Raw genomic sequence first — 20705 nt, 5'->3', positions numbered from 1 at the left:
GAAATTGCAGAGATTATTGTCATCATCAAAGACTTGGAAAGATGCATGAGTGGTGATACCTATCACATTTCCATTTAACTCACCTGTTTGTCCAATACAGAAGGCAGATCTTGACAAATATCTGAGAATGATTATAAACTTAATCAGGAGGTGACTCCAATTTTAGATAATGTTTCACATGTAGCATTTTTACTGAGGCAGATCAACACTACAGCTCCTGACACCTAGTATGCTGTATTGATATGGAAAATCCTTTTTTCTCTTCATCAGTTTATTAGGACTGACTAGAAGCAGTTTACTTCTTAAATGGCAGGGTCAGGAGTACATCATCACAGTCTAGCCTCAGGGTTGCATCAAATCTCCTACTCTCTGCCATAATATAGTCCACAGAGATCTTAATCATCTGAACATTCTCATACAAAATCAACTGGTTCAGTATAGGGATTGAAATATGCTAATTGGATCTGATAAACAGGAAGTAGTAAATTTTTTACATTTATTTTTTTTTGGCCAAACTGTGCAGCATGTGGGATGTTAGTTCCGCGACCAGGGATCGAACCCATGCCCCCTGCACTAGAAGCTCAGAGTCTTAACCACTGGACCGCTAGGGAAGTCCCAAGGAAGTAGTAAATATTTTGGATAGTTAAGTAAGACAGCCAGGATCTCAGCTGGTTAGAATTCATTACTTGATACAATGGGGAACAGTGGAGGAGAAGCAGTTTGCTGGTGTTCAGGGGATAAGGATGAATTTAGTTTTAGACATGTTGAAGAGCCTCAGAGAGAGTCATCCAAGTGAAGATGTTCAAGACACAGTTGGATATACAAACCTGGAGTTCAAGAGAACATACATGAGTAGATTTAGGAAGTGTTGATGGAATGTTAAATCGTAACTGAAGCCATGGAATGAGATGATATTATTTAGTGAGAATATGTAGAATCAAATGAGAAGACCTACGACTGAGCCTTGAGGCATATGAAACTTTTATTTTAAAGATATGGTAGAAGAGGAGGAACCAGCAAAGACAAATGAGAAGGGGCATCCAGAGAACCAGGAGGAGTTGCAGAGAGTGTGGTGTCCCAGGAATCAAGGAAAGAGAGTGTAGCTAAGGGAAGGGAGAGGGTCAGCAGTGCAAATGCTGTAAAGTGGTCAAGCAAGAGAAGGACTGAGAGTCAGCTGGGTTTACTTCCACGGAGGTCATTGGTGACTTAGGGGTGACCAGCTTCAGTGTAGTGGAGGGGATAAAACTAGTTTGGTTTGAGTTGAAGCGTGATTGGAGGTGGTTGTAGATTGGGCAGAGCCATGTGAATAGGTGGATAGTGAGGCCAGTCAGTTCACAGAGACAGAAGATTCAAAGCTGCTGACTTTGGATAGATTTGTATGAGGTTCAGTTGTAAATAAATTGAGTTTGAAATGTCTCTGTATTTTCAATGCCTAAATTGATGTCTGGTATGGTATTGTTGTGAATGGGTCATGAGTGACAATGATTTTAATAGACTGGTGTTCCTATATCCTGATTATTCTTCATAGCATTGCTAAACACTAAACTTGGCAACTGAAGGAGGTAATGGCATTGTGAGAACTTTAGAAGCAAGTATGTCCACCTACCCCAAATAAGGCAGGGGTGTCCAGTGGAGGAGCACAAACTGAATGTTGAACGGACTAGGGCCAAATCTGTACAGTTACTTAGAGCTGTGAGACTCAGGGCATGCTTAATACTTCCACTAGGCCCTTGTTTTCCTGTTTATAAGTTGTTTCACCATACCTACTTCCTAGAGTGGTAAGGATGCAATAAGATAATGAATTTCAATTGCAGCACATTGCCAGGCCACCCATCAGTCGTCAGTGCGGTCATTCCTTCCAGCCCAACACAGAGAAGTATAAGGCACTGCAGAGAAGCTGCATGCTACTTCTTTGCATTTTGGTTCTCAGAATTTTAAAAGCATTGTTCAAATAGGAAACACCTATGACCTTTGCTCCCTGGCTATAGCATAATCAGTGGTACAACACAGTATGTTATTGGGTATGATCTAGGCTGGCTGATCTAGTGAAACAAGAAATTGGTGAACACCAAAAAGGCCAAATAAATTCCGGTATAAGAAGAGCAAGTGAGCCAGGGCAAATTGAGAAGTGTAGGGAAAAGTACTGATCAATTTCCTTCATGGAGAAACATGATGGCTAAAGCAAAAGACATGATTTAAATACAAAGAAGATTTTTCTGCTAGTAATTACACCTAGCAAGATATAAAATATATCAACCTACAATGTTGACATTTCCAACTAGAGTAGGCTTGTATATCAATGAGAACATTTAAATCCAGTCTTTCCAATCTTGTACAGCTTTTTAAGATATTTTTTAAACTTTATTAAATTTTATCAGATAATGTATAAATTTCCCATATATAATTCTGTGATTAATATTACTAAGGTTAGGAAAGAGGTTTGAGTACCTAAAATACGTAAAAGTCTAATTCCCTATAATAATACCCTACTACAGTATTGGTACATATCTTTTTTTTTTATTGGGGTATAGTTGCTTTATCTTTTCTTTTTATTCTTTAAAAAGATTTAATTTTATTTATTTTTGGCTGTGTTGGGCTTTCGTTGCTGCGCGCAGGCTTTCTTTAGTTGCAGCAAGAGGGTTGCGGCTCTTCGTTGTGGTGCACGGGCTTCTCATTGTGGTGGCTTCTCTTGTTGTGGAGCATGGGCTCGAGGCACGAGGTCTTGAGTAGTTGTGGCACGTGGGCTCAGTAGTTGTGGCGCACAGGCTTAGTTGCTCCATGGCACGTGGGATCTTCCCGGACCAGGGCTCGAACCCGTGTCCCCTGCACTGGCAGGCGGATTCTTAACCATTGTGCCACAGGGAAGCCCCTTAGTACCTATCTTATCTCTTATTATCTAATGAGAATGCGTCACTCCTCTACACTTCAAAGCATTCTACTGAGGCTCCACAAATCATTACTGGAGTTAAGAAAACCCAACACAGTTCTTGGCCTGTCTATGGTAGGTCTTAGTGTATACTTGCTAATAAATTACATAATCATGCTGAGAAAAACAACAGTAATTGCTTGGATCAGTACTTTTTAGGAGATTTATTTTCATTTCATTTTGTGTAATTGCAATTGATTTGTTGCAGAAATTTGTACCTGGCATTTCCTACTCCATAGAGTAGCACTTGAACTATTATCTGGCCTCTTTCACTGGTTTCCATTATCACCATCTGACTTTATAAAAGGAAATTTCCTTTTCATACAGTGTTAGTGGTAATATAAAATTGGTACAACCTCTTTGGAGATCAATTTGTTCATTCGATTAATTTTTTAAAAAAATAGTCTTTAATTAAGCAATTCCACTTCTAGAAACTGATACCTGTACAAAGTTGAATGGACAAGGATAATCAAAGCTGCATTGTTTATAAACTGAAAAAATGGCAACAACTTAAAAATGTCTATAGGATGGATCACATCAATCATGATGCATCTAGCTGATAGAATTCTCTGCAGCCATTAAAAAGAATGAGGTAGAGTTTCTTTACTGCCACAGAAAGGCCTTCAAGGAATAAAAAGTGAAAAGAGAAAGGTTGCATAATCATAATGATAATAATAGTAATTATTATTATTAGGAACATTTGTAAAGTGTGTACTATATTCTAAGCATTTAACTTTATTAACTTACTTAATTCTCATCACCACCCTATGAGGTGGGTGCTATTGTTATCCCCATTTTACAGAGGAGGGAACTGAACCACCGTGACATCAAGCAACTTGCCGGAGATCACAAAACTAGTGCCAGAGGCAGTATCTGGTTTGAGCATCAGTGTTTTTACATGGTTCTCTTCATTTATGTTAAAAAATGTATAACAATACATGTCTATAAATATATGTGTATGTATATATATGCATATGTGTGTGTATATATATTTGTATAGGCACAGAAAGTGGCTCTAAGCAGAGCCTCGAGATGGTTAGCAGTTGCTTTCTCTGAAAAATGGGTAGGGGTGAGAGAGGAAGAGAGCAAGATAGTTGTGCGATACAAGTCTCTTTTGCTTGTTTGCTTTTGTAATGAGGGACATTATTATTTTAATAATAATTTTTTTCACAAGGGATGTTTCTCAAAATATAATTTTCTAGTTATTTTTCTTCTGCTGCCAGCAGTTAAGGAAGAAATTTGGCCACTTCTTTCATTGTTGAAAAGTTATACCATTCGCTGATTCATTTAGCAAAAACATCTAAAGTGTGCTAGATGTCCCTGCCTCACCCAGCGCTCAAGGAGCTCACTGTCAAGTGGAACAGACTGACATGTAAACATATAATTCCAGAGCCTCTATAAAGGGGATGCACAAAGATGCAGTGGGAGAAGCACAAAGGAGAGATGTCATTTCTGTGGAGGGCAAGGAGAGGCGGTGTGAAGGAAGGTGCCCAGAGAGGAGATAATATTTTGCCTAAATACTAAAAGAAAAGTAACAGTTCTTCAGGAGACAGTGGAGAGGAGGGAGAGAAAAAGCACCCCAGATTTAGGGAATACGGGAGTAAAGACACAGAAGTAAGGACACAGGAACCCACATTATTCTTCAGGGAACTGGGTGTAGTTTGATTTAGCTGAAGCCTAGGGAGGAAAATGTAAGGACGGCAGGAGCCATGTCACCTAAGGCCTTGTGGACTGTGTTAAGAATTTCATTCTGTGTGCCAGTTTTTCCTAAGGAGCAGTCAAAGAACACAAGTGTCTCCAGGATAACATAAAATATATAAATCAAAAGATATACGTACAATGGAATATTATCTAGCCTTGAAAAGGAAAGAAATTCTGACACATGCTACATGTGGATGAACCTTGAAAATATGCCAAATGAAATAATTCAGACACAAAAGGACAAATACTGTATGATTCTACTTATTTGAGATACCTAGAATAGTCAAATTTATAGAGGCAAAGTAGAATAGCGGTTTCTAGAGGATGGAGGGAAGGAGGAATGGGGAGTTTTTGTTTAGTGGTTTCATAATCTCAGTTTGAGATGACATGAAAGCTCTAGAGAAGGGTAGTGGTTAAGAGTTTCACAACAACATGAATGTACTTAACACCACTGAATTGTACACTTAAAAAGTGTTGAAATAATAAATTTTATATTATGCATATTTCACCATAATAAAAACCAGGTAACGATGGTAAATTTTGTGTTATGTATATTTTACCATAATTTTAAAATATGGAAAAATATTTTAAAGATATAGACAAAATATTTAGATAAATAATTCAAAGTTATTTTTCTGCCTTGACATTAAAATTAGATATGTCATTTCTTTGTTTAAGCTGGTAATAATGATTTGTTTCTCTTATATGACAATGTCTACTGTTTACTGAAAACCAGCTTTATATCCAGAGATGAGGAGATGTAGGCTCAGAGAGTTCAACTAACTGACCCAAGGGCACACAGCTAGTGAGGGGGCATTTCTAGGAAACCCAGAATTGGAACTCAGCTCCTAACACCTTACTGTTTCACCAACCCCCAAGCCACTTTATTATCTTGCTACTTTTTGGATATGGCAGTACAATCTCAAAGACGGTATTGTATGGTGTTTTCTGGGTTCAGAAACCGTAAGAAATCTGAGGCAACGCAGACTGAAATATTGAACAGTTGAATGTTTACTCTTGATCCACATTTGATACTTTTTAAGGGCTTAGGCCCTCTGCAAGAGAGACAGAAATAGCGTTCGAGTGAGGCTAGACGCACGCACATTGTTAACTACTCAGTCAGCCACCTGTTACCGATTGGAGGAAGGTCTGTATTTTGGTTGCGGCAGTTATCTGGAAAATACGGCTCTCAGCCCCCCAGCCGCCAGCCTCCGCATCCCAGGTACGCGGCCCCCGAAACACCCGGCGCGGGCTTGCGCGCAGGCGCTAGCCGGTCGCTTCCTTCCGCGATTGTGCTGTGCTGCTAGGCTTCCTGGTGTCCCCGAGTGGTTCCCCCTAAGCTTCTTCTCCCTCTCTGTCCGGGACTCAGGGTCGCCACTGCCCCTTCTCCGGGCCCTCTCCAAGCCCTGCCCAGGCCGAGCCAGGCGCGGCCCCTACCCTCTGACCCCGCGTTGCACAATGCCCGATCAAAGTCCCGGGGCGTGTGAACCACAGCGTCCCTGCCCCTGGGCGGGGGTGGGCGGCGGCCGCGCGGGGAGCCGAGGCGGCGGCGGCAGCCGGCCCAGTACACCGGCCCCGGTCCCGCGAGTCCCCGCGAGCTGCCGCCTCAGACCCCAGCTCTAGTCGGCCCCGCCGCCCGCCGCTCCCCTCGCAGGCCGCCGCCGCCGCCGCCATGGCGGAAGTTCATAGACGTCAGCAGGCCCGGGTTAAAGGAGAAGCCCCCGCGAAATCCTCCACACACAGACATGAGGAGGAGCTGGGGATGGCGTCGGCCGAAACGCTGACCGTGTTCCTGAAACTGCTGGCCGCTGGCTTTTACGGCGTGAGCTCCTTCCTCATCGTGGTGGTCAACAAGAGCGTGCTCACCAACTACAGGTAGGGCCGAGGCGGCGGCGACCCAGGCCGCGGAGAGGAGCGGGCGGCGGCGGCGGCTGGGCGCCGGCTCCCTGGACTTTGCCTGCAAAGTTGGAGCTGAACAAAGTTGGGCGGGAGCCGGGGAGGGAGGGAGGGCGGGCGGGCGGCTGATACGCGGCCGGGGCGGCGGAGCCGGCTTGCGCGCCGGCCCGGAGTGGGGTTCCCGCTCCCGGCGCCGAGCTCGGGACTGCCGGGTGAGCGTTCGGGGCCGCGTTCGGAAAGCGCCTGCCCTGCCCGCCGTGCAGCACCTTGGAAACCCTGCAAACCCTGCCCTTCGGAGAGATGGAGCGGAGTTGCTTCGTGACTTTTTTGACTCCTGTGCACGCCAGGCTGGGAGCCCGGAGAGGGATGCCCGGCCTTCCCTGCAGCCTGGGCTAGGTTCCGGGGCTTCAGGGTTCTCTGACTTCGCTGACAGCCTCTGGGGACCTACGCATCCTCAAGCCCATTTAAGATGATTGTGATGCTGCCACTGGGACCACAAAGGCAGAAGCATTTTTTTTTTTTTTTAATGTGTGAAACCGTTCAAGAGATGTATGTCTTCACTTCCAAGACAAGTCAGTTACAGGCAGCCGACTGAAATTGTAGAATCGGACAAGATTAGACAAGTGGCAGCCCGAGGCTACAAAATCAGCGGTGTTGCCTGACAACTGGCAGGGATTTTTCTCAGATTGTCATTTGGATGAGGGGTAGACGTTGGTGTGTTTTGTATCAAAATGCATTGTAAGGTTGCCGATGTGCAAATTGAATTCACCGAGCTTAGGTTTTTCTGACCCTGTGTTTTTTTTGTTTTCTCTACCATTTTTGTAGATTTCCCTCCTCACTATGTGTTGGACTTGGCCAGGTTAGTTGGAATCTTCAGCATTACGTGGTTTGTGTCGTTAGAACTTCTGAATGTGTCTTTATATGTAGAACAGTGAATCTGTGTTCTCTGTTTACAGATGGTGGCCACAGTGGCAGTACTCTGGGTTGGAAAGGCACTCAGAGTAGTCAAGTTTCCTGACTTTGACAGAAATGTACCTCGAAAGGTAAAAAAGAAAAAAAAAAAGTAATACTTTATGTTCTGAAAAGAAGTCACTATATATATTTTTCATCAGTGCCTTACATATTTAAAAATTGCAGCCTTGAAATCGCCCAATGTAGAGTAGGTATAATGCAGGCAAAGAACAAATATAGTAATATGTGTTTTTAAAAAGTCCCACAGTCTCTTTAAAGTTAAGAAAAAATGCCCCTAGATCTTGTGTTCTGTTTTAATTATTGAACACTTGCTGGGATTACAGTCATTTTGCATTTTCTACGTCCGTCTAATCTGTGTATCCTGCATTCATTATTCTTTGGGTTTATTTTCTTATTCTTCGATCTGCCTCTGCTTGACTCCACCTGAGGATGAAATGCCTTTCCTTTTTCTGCTGACATCAGAACAATGGGCTCTACATTATCATATTGTAAAAAAAGATGTTGTTGTCCCATGTGCTTTGATCATATTCATATTTGTGTTTCTTTTTTCCCCTCCATTCTTTCTGCAGAGAGCTATTTATCCAGGAGTAATGTTGTTTGGGTGCTTCATGGGGGCCAAAATTGTGTGTGAGAACTAATCTTGTGTTTTAAGTAGAAAGAATTTGATCATATAAACAAAACTGTTTCTGTTTGAAAAGGACCTTGTTTTAGCTGCCTTTATTATTGAGTTTTGTTATCCCTTTTTAAATTTTCTAGACGTTTCCACTACCTCTACTATATTTTGGGAACCAAATCACGGGACTGTTCAGCACAAAGAAACTGAAGTATGGATAACTTTATTTTACTAGTGAGGTTAATATAATGTGTTCTTAAAATTGTACTTGAAAATGTCAAATGTTTAACACATTGTTACTGATCCTGGAAAAATGAAAGGACCAGAAACTTAATCTCTTAAGTTTGAAGAGAAAGAAGTTTTTTGTTTGTTTGGGGTTTTTTTTTCCCTTCACTTTGATGATAGAAGTCTTAAAATGTTGTAAAATACTGTGATGGGAGATTTTCATTATTTTTACAGACTTATAATAGTGAAGGATATATGTTAGGCTTCTGAGATTTCAATTCATTAGTACAATTCATAAATAGTATATTTTAGGCAAATTCCACAAGTAAAATTAGATTGTGGATATGAGAACTTTTGTAGTTTTTCTTTTAACATGGGGTAGTTAAAATAGCATCAGATGGAACCCTGATACAAATATGATTAACATTTTACACATGGCCATATGATTTTAGAGGCAGCATTTTCACTTTTAGAAAGAAGCAGTAGCTCTCTACTCCATGACAACACTTATTATCCTCTAACTTCCCAATTCTTGGCTTTTCCACTTAAAGAGTGTATGTATCAGGTATATGTGATGTTAAAAGTATACACATAGGGAAACCATTTAACAGAAACCCATGGCTTCACCACTGTCACGTGAGCTAAACCTCTGGCTTAATGGGTGATTGTAAAACGGAATGGAGAGATCTCTGAGGGTAGAGACCAAGCTTTTTTCATTTCCTCAGACCCAAGAAACTTGACAGAATGACCACGATGGTATTTCTGGTTAAGGTTCCATGGAAGTCAGATTTATCATGGGTGGGGCATCCTTTTACATCTCATTACCCACTTGGAAAGAAATGCAGACCTGCTGCAAAGTGCTGCTTGTATATAGAGTTTGCTCTTTTTCATCCTTTGTCATCTATCCATCCATCCATCTTTTCACAGCCTATCTTTGATTGCCAGTTAAGTATAAGGCACTTTGGGGTGAGATGAGATAGATTCAGAAATAATTATGTTGCAAGAGGCTGTATGTTTGATTAGTGCAAGCAGAATGCTCTAGGAGTTTAGAGGAAGACAGGATTACTTCCACAAAAGGACAATCAAGGAATGTTTTATGGGGTAAGATTATCACCGATGTTATTTGAAAGTTAGGGGTAGGAAGGGAGGTCAGTCTAGAAAAGAAAGACGAGGTCTTAAAGACTAACATGATTACTGTTCAGGGTGTTTAACATAATAAGCAGGGTAAAATTAAAAGTGTCTGTTATCAGTCTTTGTTAATAGATGTATGTTTTCTACCATTTTATAATTAGTTTGGTGTTTTTCACTTCTGGTAGTTTTATAAAAGCAACCCTTTCAGGCTTTCAAATACTTTCTAGAGAGAAATAAGGATTTAACTTAGTCACAGATTAATCAGCATGGAATTTCCATAATGGAAGGAAGAGATTAGCATTATTTTAAAATACTAATTTTGGAGAATCAAATTTTATTTTACCTAAATATCTTTGTCTTTTTCCTGCAGCTTGCCAATGTTTACAGTTCTGAGAAGGTTCTCCATCCTGTTTACAATGTTTGCTGAAGGACTTTTACTCAAGTGAGTTAAATTTCTAATATATCTAGTCTTTAACCAACTTTAATCACCCTGAAAAGGTGCCCAGCATATGTAAGATATTACAATTATTTGTGTTGTTTCTACTTTATCTTTTGAGAAGTTTAAGCAACTTTCTCCCTTTGCTGTAGGAGTTGATAGTTTATGGCTTCCTTATGGAAGCCTGTCTGAACATGAGGTATACTTTCAAGAATTCCTATACCTACTGATGCCACTGGTGAAGCTGGGTCAGAAGATCAGTATAGGCTTTAAATAGTGTTCATGTCTTGGCTACTTTTACTACAAATGTGTGTGACCATTTTCAACTTAAAGAAATCTGATTAGCAAAAATTCAAGCTCAATAATAATAACAACAAATGGTAAAAATAAGAAAAAATAAGTATACTTACTTATATAAGAAAGTAAGTTTTTGCTTCATCAGAGGGGTTCTTTTAAATATCCAGTTCCTTGGAATCATTTGTTTACAACTTTTTTAAAGAAAACATATATTTTTTGCCTATGTTGCAGAATGAGTCTTTGTAAATAACTAAAGCCACATGTATGTATTTTTTTTAATTATTTTATTTTGTAGGAAGACTTTTTCTTGGGGTATTAAGATGACTGTATTTGCAATGATTATTGGAGCCTTTGTAGCTGCCAGGTAAGATGGGGGCCTATATAAAACCTATGAGAGTACATTAGAATTTATCAATAATTATTGATAATAAATGATCAATTACCAATAAAGAGAATTTTTTTATAGGCTAAATAAGAATCATGTTTTTGAAAAGTAAAAGACTTTTAAAAGTTAAATCTTTTTGGCTGTATGAAGATTAAGGCTAGCAAAATCAGATTCTTGGGATTCTTAAAAGTTAAATTCATTCTAAAAGTTCATTCATTCATTCAGAAGGTTAAATTAGAGTTTATTATGCTATCTTCTATTTATTGAGCATATACCTTGTGCCATACAGTATGTTTGGTATTTTTACACATATTATTTATGTATTTTTCACAACCACTCTGAAAGGTATGGGTATAATTTTCCTATTTATGTTGAGAAAACTAAAATCTAGGTTCAGTAGCTTGCTCAGGGTCACACAGCTAGTAAATGGCAGAGCTGGAATTTGAATCTGTGCCTGACTCCAGAGCCTGTGTGCTTTTATAAACTATGTGACGTTCTTTTCCTTTGCATGCTGCTAAAGAAAACAGTGTCTCAGAGAAGGCAAATGATAATAAATTATTTGCCTTATGGGAAATAAATAATAGAATTGCTTTATTGGGTTTCGCATAAGGTATCACAAATGCCGTAACTTAGATATTCTATTAAAGCTTTTTTCCATTGTTCTTAAGTTTAAAGTGAATGGGGAAAATGTATACCCAAAGACTCAGAAAATTGAAATGATGAGTGGAAGCCTTCTACAACATTTTACTCTGCATGTGTGGGTTTGCTAATGCCGCAAATTCTGCCTGACATTGTATTTTCCATCTGGGAGTTCCAGTGTGCTTCTTGAATTGTCTCATTTACCTTCATCATATCCCTGTAGTATAGGTGGGGGGAAAGTACTATAAGTCAGTTCTACTCCACCCTAACTCTCAAAGTGAAATTTCATTCAAAAACAAAAAAATAGAGTAGTTAGTTACTAGAATTTCGTTATATAGCTGACTGCTTTTCCCTCTAGGTAACCTTCCTCCTTGGAGAAAAATTCTATATGAGCCTCCTACCTTTCTTTTTAAAGATGCCCTACTAATCTTTGAAGCATTTCATTGAAGCTGGTGCTATCTAAAACAGAGCAAAACAACAGGAGTTTCTCAGGGCTAACTCTGGCCTGCAAAAAGTTTCTGAGGCAGATTGCTATCTGGTAGAACCTTTTACTTGGGAAAAAAATTTGGAGGAAGAGAGTCTGGAGTTAGAGGGTTGTCAGGCTCCTTGGAAGAGGGGTGGGTCATTAGGTAGTTCTGCCTGAAATTGCAGTGGCATAGAGCTCCTCAGAAGTCTGTCCCATGTAGTAGTTTAGCTACAAATAGATAACACCTTTGCAGAATCACAGAATGCAGGGCCCCTGTTTTAGCTAGGGTGCTAAAGTATGCTGAAGGCGTACTTAGATTTTCATTTATTCTGTTCAGTTTACTAAGGTCTTGTGCCTGGTGCTCTGCTAAATATCAGGAAACTTCAGTTTCCCTAATCCCACTAGTTACACCTAGTAGGCTCATTAGGCAATTATTTTAAGTATTTGAGTTCCCGCTATGTGCTTAGACACTGATGTAGCCTGATCTCAGAACTAACCACCATCCACACTTCAGAAATTCCACCCAGTGGCCCAACCACCTGTGCAAGACAGCCCTACCTTTTGTGTGAACCTTTGAAAAATGACTGTTAACAGCTTCATTCTCCTTTTGTTTTCCTTATCTGTGAAATTGACCTCTGATGCCTTCTGCTTGCTTCAGATATATTGTAATGGTGAATTTGGTTGGTTCTTTCTTGTTGTCTGACTTTGAATTCAAAGCAGTGTGCTATTAACTGACGTGGTTGATTATTGCTAATGATTTTGTGTTTAAGTGTTAGTGCTTCTCATTTCTGAAGACCCCCTTACTGATTATGAAATTGCAAACTCTAACCAGGAACCAAGAAATACTAGTAGCTGATAAAATGCCTAATATTCACTTACCTAGATAAGCAATTGTTCTTAGAAGTATTGTAGTTCAGACCTATTTAACATTTAATGCATGTTCTTTAAATGTTAGTTGTTATTAAAGTGTTACTTATGTTTTGCAGCTCTGACTTGGCATTCGATCTGGAAGGATATGTTTTTATTCTGATAAATGATGTCCTGACAGCAGCAAATGGTGCCTACGTAAAACAAAAATTAGATTCAAAAGTAGGTAGCAGTCTCACGCTTCTTTAAGAGATGTTTACTGTTGTTGGGAATGGTCATGTCAATTCATCAGGGGATAAAGTGGGGAATAAGGAAAAATACTTATGAAGGATGCGAAATGCCTGTACCTTGGTGCTCACGTAAGAAACTTTATTTTCTAATTAGCGGTTAGATTTTACTGTTGGCTTTTCTGGAAGGGACTGGGTGAATATTGACTTTGAGAGGGATACTGATGTAAGTAAGGAGTGTTCATTAGAGAAAAGTATCATAAACGTTCATGGCTGTGTTGTAGAGGACTTGGTGAGGGACCTGTACAAGAAAGAAGTATCTGGAAGCTCTTGAGCAGATTTCAGAAGTGAGTTGGAACAAGAACAAGAATGGACTTTGCATATTTGTCCTACAAATATATAGTAGTCCCTCAATATCCGTGGGGGATTGGTTCTAGGAACCCCCGAGGTTAACAACATCCTTGGATGCTCAAGTCCCTTATATAAATGGAGCAGTATTTACATGTAACCTATGCACATCCTCCCATATACTTTAAGTCATTTCTAGATTACTTATAATACCTAATACAATATAAATGCTATGTAAATAGTTGTAAATACAATGTAAATGCTGTGTAAACAGTTGCTTGCGTGCCAAATTCAAGATTTGCTTTTTGGAACTTTCTGGAATTTTTACTTTTTTTCCTGAATATTTTCCATCCACTGTTGGTTGAATCCTCAGATGCAGATATGGATATGGAGGGCCAACTGTAATGGGAAACTTAGGCAGTATTAGAATCTCTCTTTCAGGGGCAACACCGAGTTTCCTGGCCTAGATCTCGTACACATGAACTTCATATACCCCGCTCTTTTCCTTCACCTGCAGCATGCACATGAAGGCTTTAAAGATATTTTTATTTGTCTAATGTATATGTTGAATATAAACACACCAAATTTTATTTTGAGATCAAGCCAGACCATCAGAAAGCTGAGCATTCGAGCCATATTTTACTACATTATGGTATAAGATTGCATTATTGTAAGGAGAAGCTACATGGAACTCAGCTTTATATATCCTAGGGTTGTTATTGAAGGAGTTGTCCTTTCTATCATAATGGATCCTATATGAAGACCCACATGAGATCGTTATCATAGATACCGTCATCGTTTTTCCTAAGCAGCTGGTGTATTTTTATCTAGTACTTAAGTCTTATAACTTGACCATAGCTTTATCTTATTTTCCTACCCCTGTGTTCTCATCAGTCAGATGACCATAACCACTTAGCTTTTAGTTGGTTCTATTATATGTACAGTATTTCTGAAACTACTTCAGGTCCTTTTTTGGGGTTCAGATCATAAATACAAATGCCCTACCTGCTTGATAGTAGTATTAGTATGGAGTTTGTATCATCTTGGCTGGTGGCTTTGCCTTCTTCAGAAAGGACTGTAGAATATATGGCCATCCCAGTAGTTTTCATTATTTTGAATAATCTAGAATGTTTATTTTGAATAACCTGGAAGAACTAGGGGCAGTATAGATCTAGTTTCAGCAAATTTTCTTTGAATATACCCTTTATGTCTTGTTCTCCGTTTATTTGCCTTGAAGACTGTATGATGATTACATTTTAATGGAAGCTACTATTAAAAAATTTAATCTTTGTGCAATAGCTAGAGAAAAGGGAACAGTTAGAGATTTAGTTTTACTCTCGTTTTTTGCTGCTTTGGAAATATGTAGTAATAATAACATTTCATTTCTCCAGTAGCCTCAGCTGTCTAAAACAGTACTGTCGAGTACAGTTCTGTGATGATGGAAATCTGTTATCTCAGCGGACCATTAATGGTAGCCACTAGCCACACGTAGCTGTTGAACACTTGATAAGTGACGGCACAACTGAGGAACTGAACTGGTAGTTTAATGTAATTATAATTCAATTGAAATAGCTGTGTTTGGCCAGTGGTTACTATATTGTATAGCACAATCTAGAGTACATCCTAGAACCTAGGGAAAATAGCAAAGAGGGTTTCTGAGTATTTTATTCCCAGGGGAGCCTTTTAGTTCCTCACTCAGAAATGACTTATGGCTTACTTGTATTAGAACTTTTAAGCATATTGATCTGCTTTTCACAGTTCATGGATTAGGAGCAACAATCCTATCTGGAGGCAGAGGCTTATCAGCAATAAAAAAGCTCAGCTAATAACAAGAGAAACAGGAAAACTATGAAAGTCAGATGGAACTACTCAAAGATGGACAACACCATATAAAAACACAATACAGTAATGCATGTTAATGATGATGCCCTAAATTAAATTGTAGTCAATGTACTCTGTTTAAGAACAGGGGAAAAGGTATTTAAAACAGTTAACAAGTGAAAAGAAAAACAACAGTTTGGCATTTATCAGCTGTCTGGATGGTGTATGTGTGTGTGTGTGTGTAGGCATCCTCTACTTCCTGGATAAGACTCATGTCTCTTGCTGTTGGGGCACCTGATGTTAAAGGTTGTTTTGTCCTACTGTGGCTTTTTTCTTGCTGCCTTAGAAATCAGGTACACCTTTTCATTGATGCTGTGGTGGCTATAAGCAATCAGTTATTTGGTTTATCCAGCAGGCAGTAGGGCCACAATGAGACGCTTTTAATCAGGAGTTTTATTACCTATCATTTCAGAACTGCTTATAATCGTGGTCCTTTGAGCATGAATCACATGACATAAAGACTTAGTGCTGCATTGCAGACCTGAACGCAGCTACTGAATTTAAAACATTTTTAACTCAAAAGAAATCACACAAATAACATGTATTTATAATAGAATTAGTAGAAAACATAGATAAGCAAGAGGAAGAAAATATAAATCTTTCTTAATTCCACCATTGAGTGAGAAGCACTGTTTTGGTAGATACCCTTTTGTAAGAATGTGTATTTGTGTGTATGTGTGCATGTACACACTTAACTATGAGAAAAACTTAAAAGAGTGATGAAATATAATGTTTTCTAACCTGTATTTTTCATTTAGTACTGTTTCATGAACACTTTCCTCATCAATCAGTATTAAACATTTTTAGTGGCTGCATAATATTTCATTGTATGGTTGTATCATAGTCTAATCAACTAGTTTTCTACTGTTGGGTATTTGTTTCCAGTTTTTCAAAGCTTCTTTTGATATAGCACAGGGAACTCTGCTCAGTATTCTGTAATGACCTAAATAGATACATAACAAAGATTAGATACATGTATATGTATAACTGAATCACTTTGCTGTACACCTGAAACTAACACAACATTGTTAATCAACTCTACTCCAATATAAAATAAAATCAAAAAAAAAATTATCACTGAAAAAAAACCCTGCTTTTGAGAAGGTAGTTTGACTTTTCATATCACTTGGTGATCTTTCAGTCACAGAAGTTAGGCAGATATTATGCCCTTATCCTCACTATTCCTTTACCCCCCCTTTACCCTCCAAACTCAGGCCTACTTTTTTAGGTGACTGCTTCCTGCTGAATGTCCCAGAATTCTGTGCATCAAAGGTGGACCCACAGTTCTCATAGACTCCCTGTGTTTGAAGATGTGTGTGGTCTTCTGTTGCTCCCCAGTAGCTGAGGGCACAACTAGTCATACCATATTTTGGGAATTGTAGGGTAATCTTTTTTTTTTCAATGTTTATTTTATTTATTTATTTTTGGCTGTGTCAGGTCTTAGTTGTGGCACGCGGGATCTTTTGTTGTGGTGCTCAGGCTCTTTGTTGCGGTGCGCGGGCTTCTCTCTAGTTGTGGCGTGTGGTCTTCAGAGCGCACAGTCTCAGTAGTCGTGACACATGGGCGCTCTAGTTGTGGTGTGCAGGCTCCAGAGCATGTGGGCTCTGTAGTTGCAGCACGTGAGCTCTCTAGTTGTGGCGCACAGGCTCAGTAGTTGTGGTGTGAGGGCTTAGCTGCCCCACGGCATGTGGGATCCCAGTTCTCCGACCGGGGATCGAACCCACATCCCCTGCATTGGAAGGTGGATTCTTAACCACTGGACCACCAGGGAAGTCCCTGTAGGGTAATCTTAATCTTCTTTCTTTTTTCTTTTCTTTTCTTTCCTTTTTCTTTTCCTTTTTCTTTTCTTTCTTCTTAATCTTCATTGTACTTCCCGTATACATTTTCAGAAATACTTCACTGGGAAGTTATGTCTGTCTGTGTGTTGGTCTAGGTGTGAGTCTTTGTGTCTGTTAAATTGCACTCTGTTTTAGTTCTGAAAAGCCCGAGACTAACTTGGTGACTTTTATTCTGTTCTGGAAAGGGAAGGGCTTCAAGGACGTGCTTCTGTAGAGATGTATGTTTGTGTTCAAAATAACTTCTTTTCTCCTTGCTGTTTTGAGGCAGCGAGTTGATGTCCTTTTTATTTCTCTGATCTTAAGCACTCAGGGAATTTATTTCAAATAAACTTGAAACCTTGTAAGTTTGCATTTTTTTTTTTTTTTGGAAAGCTTAGGTCATTAATGTTTGCAAGACTTCTGACTTGACTAATTTGCTGTGTATGTTGTGGGGGAGGGGTGCATGTTTGTAATGGGGGGTGGCACTCTGTACAGGGTTGTCTTTCTCTGTCTACTGGAACCAAATGAAACACCTAATTTTTTATTCTCCTAGGAGCTGGGAAAATATGGTCTGCTCTATTACAATGCACTGTTCATGATTCTGCCCACCCTAGCCATTGCATATTTTACGGGAGATGCGCAAAAGGTAGGACTTTCTGATTATGGCTTCATGGTGTATGTTTTTGAATTTTATTTTAATTTGTATTACCAAGAGATAGACAGTTGGGTTGTTAAAAAGTAATGTTCTTAGTAAGTGACCAAAGACTGAGAATTTACCTTTTAGCTTGCTAATGTCATGCTAACCTTTTTGGATAGTACTAAAATAGCTTAAAATAGCTCTGGCTGTCGACATAAAAATAGTGCATGCCAACTAGTGTCCTTCTCTTACGTGCCAGGAGGATAGAGGAAGGGAATTTTTACATTTCTACTAAACTACAAAATAGGAATAGTAGCAAACTATCCTTGAAAAACAAAAAATCCAGAAGTAGTAGAATTCTTCAAACCTAACAAAACGCTTGTTATCTCTAGAAGCTCTCAGTTTTGGTGTACAATTGTCATCCTGGCTTAAATCCCAAGCTGTTTTTTCCCCTCAGGAGATATTTAGCTGTGTGGTGACTTAACCATATAAATAGCAACGAATATAATAGTTTACTCATTTTCTGCAAATGTTTAGCTAAATAAATCCAGAATAAAGTAGCAAACTAAATCCAGACAAGAATTTTTCTCTGAAACACATATTCATAGCATAAAAATTGGTAACATTTTGTTAGAATTCACAGAATTTTGCAAACTTAATGGAAATCTAGAATTCTGCCAAGGATTTCGGTACCAAGATTCCTCCTAATGATTCCCCTGGCTAGTAGTTTCTTCAGAATAAATGTATTGATTGTTTATTATAATGACAGCGACAAGTTCCCCAAATCAGTGGGGACCAAAATAAAGAAGAGGTTTTTAGAAGTAGTTAGACTGTTAAAAATTGTGCTTGAATCAGAGGTAGGAGAAGACTGACTGCTTATAAAGCTGTTTTGTTTTTTTCATCAAGAACTCTTTCTTTTAAAACTGGCAAAGAACATATGTAAATGTTTTAATGAACTGTGACCTGGCTATCAGCAGGCCTAGAAATGACTCCAAAGCAGGAAACTACTGTAGAGGTGTTGCTCTAAAAATAAAGATGTTGAATGAGTTTTTTGTGGCTGTGCAAAAAGTGGGAAGAGAAACTAACATTTATTGAGTCCCTATTATGTGCTAGTCACTTTTTATATACAATGTAATATAGTCCCCATAACAGCTGTAGGAAGTTTGAATTAACCCTATTTTACCAAGGTGGAAATAGAGGTTCAGAGAGACTGAATAACTTGCCCAGCATCAGACTGTCAGCAGGTAGTAGAGTCAGGATTTAAACCCAAGCCTGACTGCAGAGGCCATGGTCTTTTCAGTGTTCTGCCTCTTCTAGCTGACTCTGGCAGAAGCACCCTTCACTCTTTAGTTTTGGGGTAAGAATGTAATGTAAAATAACCAGGTACCCCATGGCAGCACAGATGATTCCAAATCTTGAGGCCAATCTGTACATGAGAAAGTTGGAAGAATTAATGTGATTAGGTATTCTACAGACTCAGCAAAAATGGAATTTTCATTAATTTGAAACTTTGACTAGTAGCTTGTAGCTACTTGAAAACATTGACTGAAGGAGATATTTCTTCATTCCAGAGTGATGATCGTTTAACTAGAAGTTATCTGCCAGGTTGTAGCAAAATTCATGCGTATTTTGAAGTTCACTAACACACTTTCAATTTTAAATGCTTCGATATAATTACAGGTGTTTACCCATAGTGGAAAAAATGACTTTGCCACCTATATTGGGATGAGATTTAGATTTTACTCTTTTATTCTTCTCTTTTTAAGCAGAGGAGTGGAATTTGAGTAATCTTTTTGTTTCTTCCAATGAAAATGCCAAGCAAAGGTCAAGAAAGGTTTATTTTGAAAGAACAGTGTTTTTTAAGAATGACTGAATTTATCTAAATGCTTTCAAGTTGGGATGATAAACTAATTATGGAGGCTAAACTCATTGCTTTGTGATCAACCCCATCAGTGTTTTGGGTTTTACATAAATGTTTGTTCATCCTTATTCTTATTATTAATTAATATGATTCTTATAAAATACTTATTGGGGTACAGATGGACCTACTGGCTGGCAGGCTTACAATCTCATGCTCTTTTTCTTAACATTCTCTCCTTGACATACTCTCCCTCTAACATTCTCGAATAGTTATTAAGTGCTATTGTGTGTCTCACAGTGCTAAGCTCAGGTGATAAGAAAGAAGGATGAATTAGGTGGTATTCTTGCCTTTGAGAACCATTTAGTTGTCTTGGGGAGCAGACCTGTCATCATCAGAGTCGTAATTGTTACCAGTTCTGTGGGAAAGGTGTTGGGGTCATTGTGGGTTGGAAAATGGAGGTGGGTCAATTCCATCTCCTTGTTGGAGAGGGAATGCCTATCTCATGGAGCTTTGCCTACAGAATGAAAATACAAATGATATGAATAATCAGTATTGTTTGGTAGGTTATGAATTAAATTTGGAACTTAGGAACTCCAAGAATTCTGAGTTTGATTCTGTTCCTAAATTCCTTTCTTCCTAAATTCCTTGTGTGCTTACTACAATTTTATTTTAAGTTCATTTCAGATTCAGTCAGTTCAGTATTACTGAGCATCTTCCTTGTGGTAAGAAAGTCCTGTGCTAAGTTCTTTGGGGAATATATGAGAAATACAACATAGTCCTTGCCACACAAGAAAGACATTTGACATGCTACAGAGATGGTGTAAGATCCAGCACCAAAGTGCATGCCCGTCAGTCAGTCAGTACTATAAGTATTCAGGTTAGGAAGAAACTGGTGTGGGTTAAATATCAAGCTTGGATTTTTAGAGGAGATAGGGCTTGGTTTTCTTACCCACCAACTGCAACAAGTAATGCTAACCTGTTCTGGGGGTTGTTGTTAGAGATATAACTTACAGAAGTGGTTGAATGGTTTGCTTTTATTAATCAGCACAGAAGCAGTGGGTGGAAGCCATAGATGCCCTAGCGCATCCTAGAGGCTCATAGTATCCTACAAGAGGTTGCAGTTGATTTCTTCCACTGGAAGGTTCAGTTTCATAGTAGTCAGTGGGTTGGTGTCTGAAGTTCTGGCAAAAAGGGTTCACATTACAGCGTGGAATATGTGGCAGGATTTCAGGTAAGTGTTTTCTAGTAAGTCAGGTTCATATTCAGTGTGTCTTTTAGGCTTGGGTTTTCCCTTCAAAATATGTGTACATATAAGTGGACAAACATTCATGTATGTACATGTATTTTTTTAAAGAGTGGACACTTTTTTGGCGTGACAGT

At 39.0% G+C, this 20705-nt stretch overlaps 1 protein-coding gene across 3 annotated transcripts in view; it reads left to right on the top strand.

Annotated features, from left to right (window-relative positions):
• The first annotated feature begins 5663 nt into the window (after nt 1–5663).
• SLC35D1 (solute carrier family 35 member D1) overlaps nt 5664–20705 on the top strand; it is a 54439-nt gene continuing 39397 nt past the window's right edge. Inside the window, exons 1-8 of one of the 3 annotated variants that reach the window (XM_067726509.1) lie at nt 5664–6502; nt 7349–7382; nt 7480–7566; nt 8252–8319; nt 9835–9906; nt 10493–10561; nt 12674–12776; nt 17381–17473. In XM_067726509.1, coding sequence (XP_067582610.1) covers nt 6300–6502; nt 7349–7382; nt 7480–7566; nt 8252–8319; nt 9835–9906; nt 10493–10561; nt 12674–12776; nt 17381–17473 — 729 coding nt within the window. In that variant the 5' untranslated portion in view covers nt 5664–6299. The remainder of the gene's footprint in view (nt 6503–7348; nt 7383–7479; nt 7567–8251; nt 8320–9834; nt 9907–10492; nt 10562–12673; nt 12777–17380; nt 17474–20705) is intronic. The other 2 variants (XM_067726510.1, XM_067726511.1) reach the window with 2 other exon arrangements.

The sequence above is a fragment of the Pseudorca crassidens genome, chromosome 2, assembly GCF_039906515.1.
Source record: "Pseudorca crassidens isolate mPseCra1 chromosome 2, mPseCra1.hap1, whole genome shotgun sequence".
Taxonomy (NCBI): domain Eukaryota; kingdom Metazoa; phylum Chordata; class Mammalia; order Artiodactyla; family Delphinidae; genus Pseudorca; species Pseudorca crassidens.
This window is presented reverse-complemented; position numbering and strand designations above follow the sequence as displayed.